The 11,839-nt window shown below is 51.1% G+C and overlaps 1 protein-coding gene across 4 annotated transcripts in view; it reads left to right on the forward strand.

The window, feature by feature from the left end:
- Nucleotides 1-11,839, forward strand: part of Adgre1 (adhesion G protein-coupled receptor E1) — a 54,487-nt gene that overhangs the window by 1,608 nt on the left and 41,040 nt on the right. For 3 of the 4 annotated variants that reach the window (XM_023716870.1, XM_023716871.1, XM_023716872.1), the window contains exons 2-5: nucleotides 1,014-1,073; nucleotides 9,141-9,287; nucleotides 10,471-10,626; nucleotides 10,736-10,855. In XM_023716870.1, coding sequence (XP_023572638.1) covers nucleotides 1,014-1,073; nucleotides 9,141-9,287; nucleotides 10,471-10,626; nucleotides 10,736-10,855 — 483 coding nt within the window. The remainder of the gene's footprint in view (nucleotides 1-1,013; nucleotides 1,074-9,140; nucleotides 9,288-10,470; nucleotides 10,627-10,735; nucleotides 10,856-11,839) is intronic. The other variant, XM_023716873.1, reaches the window with a different exon arrangement.

Here is an 11,839-nt window from a genome sequence, read left to right on the forward strand (position 1 = left end):
AGAAAGAAAAAAGAAAGAAAGAAAGAAAGAAAGAAAGAAAGAAAGAAAGAAAGAAAGAAAGAAAGAAAGAAAGAAAGAAAGAGAGGAGGGGGAGGAGGCAGGGAGCAAGGAAGGAAAGGCAGGCAGAAGATGGACTTCTGGAGTCACAGAAGGGAGGGAGTACCCAGTACATATATATGTTAAATGCTTGCACCAACTTCCCAAACTAAACCCCACCATCATCATGGAATAGTAAAACACACTAGGAAAAGAAAAGGAAAAAGAAAGTGGCTGGGGCGGTCCTGCTACAGGGGAAGTTGCGGACACCTCTGAGGCGACCCATGTTCGTGCTGGGACCTCAGCAGCAAGGAGCCGCCTGTCTGGTCCCTCGCTTCGCACCACCCAGGTAGCCCCCCATGTTACTTTTGTTTGTCTTCTTTGTTGCTGCTTTTGCTTGTCTGTCTTGCAAGGTTTATTTGGGTTTTTTTGTTTTGTTTTTCTGATTCAAACTGAAGATGAGAGGACTGTTTTCTGGTGGTCTTAGAGACTGAAGCCACAGCCCTCACACAGGGCTACATCCCGGGCCATTTTTTTTATCTTGGGAGAGGCTGGGCTTGAACTTGCGATCCTCTTAGCTCAGCTTCCCAGAGCTCTGGTGTGCACCACATCACCAAAGGAAGAAGGACCTTCCTGACCAGCCAGGGTGGCAGGCTTTGCACAGTAGGTCTGGTTCTCTATTTTACCCGGATGGAAATTGAGGAATTAAAGATAGATAACATGTTTTCTTGATAACATAGGCATGGGTGGAGATAAAATTTTTAAAACCAGGAATTTGGACTGCAGAGTCTGTACGTTTAAACACTATGTTCTCGGTTGCCTCTAAAACAATTAAAGAAGAAGAGATTGTGTAGAATAGTGTTTGCCACCAATTGGTTGCTCATCTAACCCTGTCAAATCTGGCCCTGTGAGGCCACATGAAGGGTCATTTTGTCGGCCTTTTGGTGGGTCATGGTGCCTTTCTTTCCTCTCCACAGGGTGTTGTCATGCATACAGCGGGGAAACCACTACCCTGTACACAACCTCAGCCACGTGGGGTAAGTCTGCTAAAGAGAATCTGTGTGCCTGGTTAGAGGAGGTTTCCCGGGCAGAAGAGTTCTTTTTATTTAAGAAGTTCAACCCTAGATGGACACTTCCTGGGAACGGGTTAGGGGCCGAAAGAGGGCTAATATGCAGGTTTTATGCTTCTGGATCAATTCTTTCCTTTGAGTCCTGAAATTACTGTGTGACTTCAGGCGAGTTACATAACCTCTCTGATCTTCATGTTGCCCAAGAGTGAAATACAGTGAGAACAATGGACCCTGCCCCACGTGGATATGGCGAAGCTCTAGCTTCTCTTACATTGGATCCCAGGTTCTTCCTCCTAGACCACCGCTTAACGAAGACTCTGTCTTCCAGCCGCCCAATCCTTCCTCTTGAAGTATCAATAGGAACTTGAAAATAGGTTTAGCTTTTTCACAATCATTTGTTCTCTGGACTATTGTCTTGAGGGAAGCAACACTTCAACATAGGGACTCACCCCACTGATCTCCACAGCTGCGCTCATTTGCATGCTTGCTGGGGAGATGGCTCAGTGGAATAAGTGCTTCCCTGGCAAGCGCAAGGGCCTGAGTTCAATCCCTGGTTCTGCCAATAAAAAAAAAAAAAAAAAAAAAAAAATCATTTGCATTCTCACCAGCAAAGTGGAGATGTTCCTTTTCTCCACAGTCTTACCAGCATTGTCAATTTCTGGCTTCTTGAGGAAGGCCGTCCTCTCTGGAGTAGGATGGAGTCTCAGTGTTGTTTTGATCTGCATTTCTAGTGGCCAGCGGTGTTCACCCTCTTTTCAGGCACTCATTGACCATCTGTGCTGCTTCTGAGCCATGTCTATTCAATGGCCTGGCTTTGACTGAGCCATTTGTGTGGAAGGGTCTGATATTTTCAGTTCCTCATAGATATGCTAGATTTTAGTATTTATTGTGTTTCACAAATAAAGAGTAATCAAAAGACGTAAAAAGAAAAAAGAAATCCAATTTGGCCATTTAAATCTGAACATTACTCTTTTGTTCTGTGTTAGCTACTGGTTTGTTACTGTGACAAATAACCTGAGCCATTTGGCTTATAAAGAAGAAAGGTTTGTCTTGGCTTACAGTCTTGAAGATTTCAGTCTATGGTCGGTCAACCCTGTTGCTTTGACTTCTGGTGGTACATCATGGTAGGAGTGTCATGGAAGGCCTGGGAAGCAACTGAGAAAATGGGAAAGAGGAAGAGACCTGGGCTCCATAGTTCCCTTTGAGGCCATGCCCCCATAACCTAAGACTGCCCACCACACTCCACCTCTTAAAGATCCCACCACTTCCCCGAAACTCCAAGCTGGGGACCCAGGGTTCAACACATGGACCTTTGAGGGCCATTTGAGATGCAAGTGATAATACTGTCTTTATGTGTCCACTCTAGGACACTTTCATTTTTCCTGGCTGAGAGGAGATAAACTGGCAGCATGAGTTGGGGAGTAGAAAAGAGAAAGCCTTACCAACATATTTCCTAAAAGATCATCCTTGATAAAATAGCTGTCTGCATTAATCAGCTGTCCTGATGCTGGAGCAAAATACCTGACACCTGCTGCTCAAAGAAAAATAGGTTTATTTGGGCTCAGTTTCGGTGGGTCCAGTTCATGGGATGCACAGGAAATTGTTCACCACATAGCAGCCAAGAGGCAGAGAAAGAAGGGAGGAGCTCAGGCAACCATGCGTCCTCTCAAGTCACATGCCCAGCGACCCTGCTGGCCAGACCCCCCCGAGCATGTGAGGCTTTTGGGGCACACCTAGAGCTACAGCATAACGCTCTCCTCATAGGGCTTCCGGTGAGCTCCACCTAGTAGGACTCAACCCCACAGTGTGGTGGTCAGCGGTGGGCTCCAGACTCACACCCCACTTGTCGCATCCCAGTGATGGCTCTCATGGTTATGGCAAACTCAGGCAGGCATCTCAGTAAATACCCCAGGATCTTGGTTTCTGTGAAAGAGAGGAATTGAGGACAAAGGGGAACAGGAGAAATACCCAGGCAGCGCTTAGAATGGCACTTGGGATGCAGTGAGTGCTTAACAGTATTGGCTACCCTTGCACCTGCTTTCTCCTCTCCCTCTTCCCTCCTTTCCCCTCTTTCTTCCTCCACCTTCCCTCCCCTCCTCTTCTTCTTCCTCCCTCCTCCCCCTCTTCCTCCCTTTCTGCCCCACTTGCTTCTGGCCCCTCCTTCTCCCCATCCATCTCCCCTTCCCTTCCTTCTCCCAGTTTATCCTCCTTCTGCGCTCCCTCCTCCTCCTCTTGCCCCTTTGCCCCCTGCCTTTCCCTCCTCCGTCTCCCCTCCTCCTGTGCCTCTTCTGCCCTCCCCATCCTTGCCTCTCTCACCATCCTCTTCCCCTCCTCTGTTCCCACCCCCTCCTCTCCTCCCCTCCCTTCTCCTCTCCTTCCCCACCTCCCTGCCACTCCTCTTCCTCTTCTGCATGCCCTTTCCTCTCCTCCTCCTTCTCTGGGCAGGATACATAGAAATCACCCAGTTTCTTTTGGCTGGGCTGCAGCTGAACAAACCTGGTAGCCAGCAGGTCCTCAGGGCTCTGTCCCAGCGTCTGTCCCTCCTGAGGCACTCTTCTCTTTCTCCTCTGATGTGGGGCACTACCTCGGGCAGGCCGCGCAAGCCCTCTGGGGCATTCATTTCTACATCCACAAGTGAGACCACGATGCTTCCCTTCCTGGCTCTTCCAACAGGTGGGAGTTTCCCAGGTGCTGAGTGTCCAGGGCTACACCCAGAAAAGTCCCACACAAACGGAGACCTGACCTGCATGTATCTTTTAGGAGGACCAGAGAGCATGACGTACGGCCCCTGGTGTTTTGAACATACATGAAGACAGAAGCTCTTGCTATGTGTTAAAGTTGCCCTCCCTCCCCGACATAATGGCTGCCTCTGGGTTGCTGTGCTCCAGGCTGAGGGTCACGCGTGCCCCTCAGACAGGCTTCTGAGGCCTCTGCCCTGGCCTCCCAGCGCCTTAGCCTCACAGCAGTAACCAAAGGTGATGGGGAGCACCTGAGTCAGGCTCCTCCTCTACCCACAGGGCACCATGGCTCCGCCTCTGTCAGGGTCAAAGCCCACAGGACCGTGATCCGCCCTGTCCTTCCCGGCCTCCTGCCCTGGGTCTCCCCCAACTCCAGCCATGTGAGCTCCTTCTTTCCCTGTCCTTTCAGACTTAGTTTTGCCCTGGGGCCATCACACAGGCTGGCCCCAGACTTTGGGGGCTTTGGCTTTCCACATACCCTGGACCCCTCCCTGATTCGCCTGGCTTTTGTTTCTGTCCCTTTGTTATCTTCTCCGGGACTTGCTGGTTTTTAATACTAGTAGTAGTAGTAGTAGTAGTAGTAGTAGTAGTAGTAGTAGTAGCAGTATTTAAAGAGAATAAAAAAAGTAAAAAAAAAAAGTGATGCAGAATGTCACTAAGCAAAATGAGAGTAATTCAACAATGATTATCATATTTTTCAAGTTAGTTGTTCAGCTTACCAGATATAAGCATGCAAAATGGGTCAAAATATTGTAAGAGATTAAAAAGCAGAGAGAAAAGCTTTAATGGCTCCTTTCAGAAGAACAGTGGACGTCTGCGGCACAGAGGCACTCTGGATGCAGGGAAAGGGAAAGGGACTGGTGCAAGGGCAGGAACACCTGGGGCAGGGCCAGGAGAAAAGAAGGAAGGGAAAAAGATGTACATGTCCAGGCACAGGACAGCTGGGATCACTGCACTGCTCACTCGTGTGTGTGTGTGTGTGTGTGTGTGTATTTGGTACAGGGTCTCACTGTGCAGCTTGGACTCATAGTGATCCTCCTGCCAGCCTCCCCAGAGCTGGGATTACAGGCATGAACCACCACGCCCTGTCTTGGTGGCCAGCTCAGCGCGCCTGGGGATGGGGTCAGCATGTCACGTGGTGCAGGGATCGAATCCCGGTCCCTGTGTTTGCCTAAGCAGGCGCTGAGTCTACTGAGCTATCTTGCTGGCCTTGACTTCCTAATTTTTGTCATCATCTCCATGGAGCCCCTCTCCACAGCCCCAGCTCCAGGTCAGCAAGGATGTCGTGTGTCTCATCCCGCTGCCAGAGCTGCAGGGTCTAGCGCCGTATGTGGCATGTTGCGGGCTGTTGGTGTGAGCCAGGGTTCTCCAGAGAAACAGAACCTGTGTGACCTACAACTTATTAGACCCACCAGGCCCTTGGGGGATGTCTCAGGGTGGATGCTCCAGAGAGCTGGTGATGGAGTTTGAGTCCAAGTTGAGGGTTGTAGAAGCAGCAGGACCAGGGGTGTAGCTCATATCCAAAGGATGGCGGGCAAGAAAATAGCCAGCATTCCAGTTTAAGGTCCACAGTGCAGGAAGGATTTCTCTGCCTTCAGGGAAAGACTCTGCTTTTTTCTTCTTTTTAGCAGCCAACCGATTGGACAAGGCCCACCCTCTAGTCAGCCCATAATTTCAGCATTGCCTTCACCCACACACCCTCACAGATACACCTAGAATCATGTTTTGTTCTGTGATAGGACTGAGCCCACAGCTTTCACACCAAGCCACATCTCCTATTCTAAAAAAAAAAAAAAAAAAAAATCAATCCAATTCTGAGACAAGATCTTGCCGAGTCTCTAAGTCACCTAGGCTGGGCTCACACCTGTGATTGTCTGGCCTCAGCCTCTCAGAGTACTCGGATAACAAGTGTACACTTTTTTTTATCTTTCAGGAAAATTATAATATGATATGGATGTAGGTAGCAGAGGTGATGGAATCTAAACTACATCAGGGATCAGACAGGCTTACTCCTTTCCTTTGTAACAAAAGTCCAAATGCTTACATAATCTAATTTTTTTTTAAATATTTATTTATTTATTTATTTATTTATTTATTTGCGGAACTGGGGATTGAACTCAAACCCTTGCACTTGCCAGGCAAGCGCTTATTCTACTGAGCCATCTCCCAGCCCCCATAATCTAAATATTGAGAGAAAATGTCCATGCAGGGCGGTATTTGAAAAGCACAGGAAAAAGTTGGATCATTGAAAAGAAGCTGCATTGCCTAATTTGCATATTCATTCCCTCATTTTCTGAGACTTGCATTTGACTCCAGAGATACTGTTTCACTTCTCCCTCCCTCCGTTTCTTTCTTTCTTCCTTGTTTCCGGTGCTGAGGATTGAACTCAGGGTCTCATGCGTTCTAGGCGTGCTACACTGACCCACACCCCGGCCCTTTCAAGGTTTATTTTCTGAGATAGGATTGCCCTGAGTTGTCCAGGCTGGCTTTTTTTTTTTTTTTTTTTTAATTTTATTTATTTATTTATTTATTTATTTGTGTGTGTGTGTGGCCAGCTCAGCCCACCAGGGGGCGGGGCTGGCTGGCATGTGGTGCTGGGGATTGAACCGCTGTCCCTGTGCTTTGCTAAGCTTGTTCCAAGTAGGTGCTTTAGACCACTGAGCCATCTCACCAGCCCCTCCAGGCTGGCTTTGAACTTGCGATCCTCCCGCCTCAGCCTTCCGAGCACCTGGGATTCTAGCCATGCGCCACTGCACCCACCTTACTGCTTCTCTTTATGATGATAAACCTTATACTTGTCCTAACTTACTTTTCTTCTGAAAATTATTTGTGTCCTTTTTTTTTTAGATATGAAACCCTTCTTATAGTGCTCTCGTTTTATGGGGCCTGTGACATGGTTTGGAAGGCATTTTTGAGGAAAGTACTGTCTTGACATCCAAGCGTACATGCATTGAAGTTGTCCAAGCAAGACAGTAACAAGTGGGGTCGGAGGGCGCATCCCACAGCCGAGCAGCAAGCGCAGAGGGCCTGCGGCCAGGAGGGGCTTAGAGCGCAGGGCGAGACAGGCGTGGCTGACGTCCTGGCTCAGGAGGTGAGCTGGAGAGACGGCAGGCGCTCGGCCACAGACTTGAGTTGCTGTCTGGCTGGGGGAGGATTAGAGGTCTGAGTGCTCTGAGATACAGGAAAGGGGTAAGGAAGGTCTCCAAGATCTCAGCTAGCCCACAGGGCACGATGCTGGAAGTTGATGCAGAGAACTGCTGCTCCGCAGAGGAGAGAAGGGGCCGCAGGGAAACGTAGCCGCAGGTCCCGCGTGGGGCAGGGAAACGGAGAAGGTGCGAGACAGGAGGCGAGAGGGCGATGCGACCAGCGTGCTGAGTGCAGGAACCACGGCGTCCCGCCCTCGGCAGCGGCTCCTGCGCCCTCCCGTGGCTGCTGGCGGGAGCACCGCCCCTTCCCAGGCCCAGGGCGTTAGCCCGTTTGTTTGCACCGCCTTGAAGTCACCCTAGAAGCTCAGATAGCTCCCTGTTTCCACCTGGGTGGACCCGGTACCTCGTTCACCTCCTCCCTGGTCTTCTCGCTCCATGGCAATAGCATAACCACCAGCCAGTGCCCAGGAGACGCCTGCGACACCAAGCTGTGCTCCAACGCCGCTCAGACCTCTCCAGGGGCTCCCAGCTCTCGCTGGCAGACCTCAGAGTTGTGCAGTAATCTGCGGCAGTTCCTGAGCGCCCTGCCCCTGCCCTGCCCTCACCCCCTCTCTCCGCCCCCACCCCTCCTGCCATTCTGACTGTTAAGATGCAAAATCTCTGTCCTTTATTTTTGTTCTGGTTGGGGAACAGGAGGAAGAGGACAGATTTTTCGTTCACTGTACACGTTTTCACTGAGCACCTGCTACAGGCCAGGCAGTATTCTCTGCAGCAGTCAATAAACACAGATCCTTCCTTTCCAGAATCTTACAGTCAGAATGGCAGGTGCAAAAACAGCCAGTTACTGAAGTTTAGACACAGCATTTTCTTAGGAATCACCTGGAAGTTTATTCTTGTTCCACTTGGACCTGCCCCCTTTTCCTGTAGCAGTCATGAAAATCATTCATTCTTGGATTTTCAAAGACTGAACTCTGATGCTTACCAGCTGTGTGTCCTCGGGCAAGTCACTGAACCTCTCTGAGGTCTGCTTTGTTCCACAACTGTATACTTGGAATAACAGTGATCCCTCTGGCCACTATAATGATCATACACCTGCTGGCAACCACAGAACTTATTATTTTGCAGTTCTGAAGTTAGAGATCAAAATCGGTCCTGTTGGGTTGACATCCGGGTGTTGGCCAGGCTTCCTTCTTTCTAGAGTCTCTAAGAGAGTCCGTTTTCCTGAGTAGCAAGGTTCGAGGATCTTCGCAGTAACAAATAAGCACACAGTGAGTGGGTGAAGCCAGTGGGAAGTTTTTCTTTCAGTTATGGAGGCTGAAAGTTGGGAACACCATTCTCTTTCTAAAGCCTATAGGGTAGAGTCTGTTCCATACATGTTTCTTATCTGGCGATTCTGTGTTCCTTGGCTTCTCGATGCATCCCTCTGTTCCCCACCTCCGTGATTACACGGTCTTCTTGTTGGTTCTTTCCTTATTTCCCCTCTCTGTCTTTCCCTTCCCCCTCCCTTCCCCCACCTCTCTCCCCCTCTACCTCCCTCTTCCCCTATCTCGCTCCTCTCTCCCTTTCCTCCTTCCCTCCCTCTTCCCTTTCCCCCTCCCTTTCCTTCTCCCTCCTTTCTTCTTTCCTTCCTCCTTCCCACCCTCATCTTCACCCTCCTCCCTTCCCTCCTCCCTTCCCTCCTCCCTCCTCCCTCCTCTGCACCCTCCTCCCCTTTCTCCTCTCCTCCCTCCTCTCTCTTCCCCTCTCCCTTCCTTTCCTCCTCCCTTTCCCCGTCCCCCTCCCTCTCTGAGACAGTCTCACCGGTGTAGTCCAGGCTGGCCTTGAACACATAGCCCAAGCTGACCTCAAACTTTCAGGGATCCTCCTGCCTCAGTGTTGCTGGAATTTTCGGCTGTACCACCAGGCCCAGCTTCTCTTCTCCTCGCGAGGGCACCAGTTATTGGACCAAGGGCCTGCTCTGTTGAAGCGGGCGACTTCATCCTCACTTAGATCTGAACCACACTTGCAAAAGCCCTATTTCCAAACCCGACTGCACTCTCACGCGCTAGCGTTTAGGGCTTTAACTTATTTCTCGAAGACACAGTTCACCCCGAGAGCCGCCTCCGCCCTCCGCCCCGGCCTCACCCACGCCCTCCCTCCGTGTCCCCCAGACCGGAATGAGTGCCTGGACACCACCGCGTGCCCCGCGTTCTCCACCTGCAAAAACACCGTGGGCAGCTACTACTGCACGTGCAAGCAAGGCTTCCTGGCCACCAACGGGCAGAGCCACTTCAGCAGCCCGGGAGTGCAGTGCGAGGGTGAGTCCAGGCTGCTGAGCCGCAGCAGTGGCAGGAAGATGTGGTGGAAGCGGAGGGGGCTGGGCTGTGTGAGTGGACTCCCCGCGCCCACGCCCACACAGTGCCAAACGCCCCCAGCTTAGGGGAGGAGAAGTTGACTTTTTCTCAGGTTCTAGAGCTTCGGTCCGTGGTCGGCTGGCTCCAGAGGAGAAGCATCCTGCGAGGCAAAGCTCCTTCTGCTCCCCCCGCCCCACCGTCCTGCCCATCTCTTCCTTCCTTTTACTGATTCCTGGTAATCACGAAGGCCCCACGCGGTTTCTTCGCAGGGTGGTGGCTGCATCTCACCACTGAGCATCGCGAGACAGTCGTGGACACGGGCGGTGTCCTCACAGCCAGCACGTGTGCTGCCCGCTCAGCCTGGGGAGCACCCCGGCCCAGCTGGAAAGGCTGCCCTGCCGCCCTCTGCTAGACACCCTGCTCCCCGACACGGGAGGCGCATTTGCCATTCTCTCTGTCTCTGTCTCTGCCTCCTTTCTCGTTTGAATACGAAATAGTGACATAGCAATCAAGGGCAGGGGAGATAGCTCGGCGGTCTAAGTGCCTGCCTAGCGAACACGAGGGCGCAGATTCCATCACGGGTACCGCATGCAGAGGGGGCCTCGCCCTGCCGGCCACCGAGTCCGGATGTGGTGCGGTGATGCTCGCCTACAATCCCAGCTCAGGGGAGGCTGAAAACAGGAGCTCGCTACAAGTCCGAGCTGCGTAGTGAGACCCCGTACCAAATAAATTTAAAAATAAAAAATAATAATAACAAAAGTAAGAAATTTTTTAAAAATTAAGGATTAACTGCTCCTTTCACAAGCCCAGCAGAAACAGACGATGCAACTATCCAAACCGTTCTGTGTATCCCTAAATATATCTTTTTCCTTCTTTCACTTGTCTTTTTCCTCATCCCAGTTTTTCCTTCCCGTCGAACAATTTCTTTCCCTTTCACGGTGTCTGTGGTACCTTTTAGACTTTCATTACTCTCTCTGGTTCTCATACGAGCGAGACAATAGGACGTTTGGATGAGATTTCTTTCACTTACCAATACAATTCTCTAGCTGCATCCATCTCAAAAAAGCCTTGAATTTATCTTTTTATGGCTGAATAATACTCCACTGTGTAAAAACACCATGGCTAGCTCATCCCTCTCTCTGCACAGATGTGGATGAGTGCTCCCAAAGCCCCTCGCCCTGCGGGCCACACTCCATCTGCGTAAACCTACGGGGGAGATACAGCTGCAGCTGCTTTTGGGGTTTCTCTTCTCCCACTGGAAATAACTGGCATCCAGGAAAGCCAGGACGCTTCGCCTGCTCGGGTACCACACTCAGACCCACGGGGGTGGGCGCGGGTGGGCAGCTGCCCTGGGCCGGCTCTCGCGATGTGGATGTCTGATCTGTGCGCACGCGCTGTCCTCTGCCGCGCAGACCTCGACGAGTGCCTCGCCAACAGCACCTGCCCAGAGCACGCCGACTGCACCAACTTCCCGGGGGGCTACAACTGCGCCTGCCAGGCTGGCTTCATCGCTAACGGCTCCAGGTGTGAAGGTAGGGACGAGCGGCTCAGTATTACTTCCCTGCCTGATATAGGAAGGGTCACCTCGTTCCAAGTCCCCCAGCCAGGAATGGTAGAGCCCAAGGTCAGTAGACCGAGATGGCAAGAGAGAAGATCCACTTAGAACTTTGTCCCCAAAAGTATTGGTATTCAGGTCTCAGATTCATCCTTTCTCTCCCCTTTTCCTCCATATTTATAAATTATTCAGCACATCTTACAGAGTCTGACTGCTAAACGTGTCTTTTTTTTTTTTTTTTGTGGCTGGCTCAGCCCACCCTAGGGACTGGTATAGCATGTGGTGCTGGGGATCAAACTACAGACCGTGGCGCTTGCTTTAGCTTGCTTAAGTAGGTGCTTTAGTCTGCTGAGCTACCTCGCGGACTGCCCAAGTGCATCTTGAACCCTTCCATTCTGTCTCTGACACACACTTGCTCATTACTGTGGCAGACTCCTTCTCTCCCTTCCTTCTTTCTTGCCTTTCTTCCTGCCTCTCTTATTTTCTTTCTTCTTTCCTTCCTTCATCCATTCCTCTTTTCTTTCTTCCCCTCTTCTCCTTTCTTTCCATACTCTCGGTCCCTGTACAAGTTCACAGTTGGCTGAGTTTGCTCACAGCATGTTGTCTGTGCCCCAAGACTGGCCATGTGAAGAAAGGCGGGTGTCAGGCTGGCCAGATAGCTCAGTGGACTAAAGCGCCTGCTTAGGCAGAGCTCAGTGGCCAGGGTTCGATTCCCAGCGTGCCGTGCTGGCCCTGCCTCTGTGGCGTGCTGCGACAGCAATCGAGCTTGGGCGTGGTGGCACACGACTGTAATCCCAGTGCGTGAGAGGCTGAAAACAGGAGAATCACTACAAGTCCAATCTGTGTAGTGAGACTCTGTAGACCCTGTCCTAAATACAGGGGAAAAACCCAAAACCAGGAAACAGGGCACAGAGAGAGAGAGAGAGAGAGAGAGAGAGAGAGAGAGAGAGAGAGAGAGAGA

Source organism: Octodon degus, unplaced genomic scaffold (genome assembly GCF_000260255.1).
Source record: "Octodon degus isolate 3935 unplaced genomic scaffold, OctDeg1.0 scaffold00050, whole genome shotgun sequence".
NCBI classification, from domain to species: Eukaryota; Metazoa; Chordata; class Mammalia; order Rodentia; family Octodontidae; genus Octodon; species Octodon degus.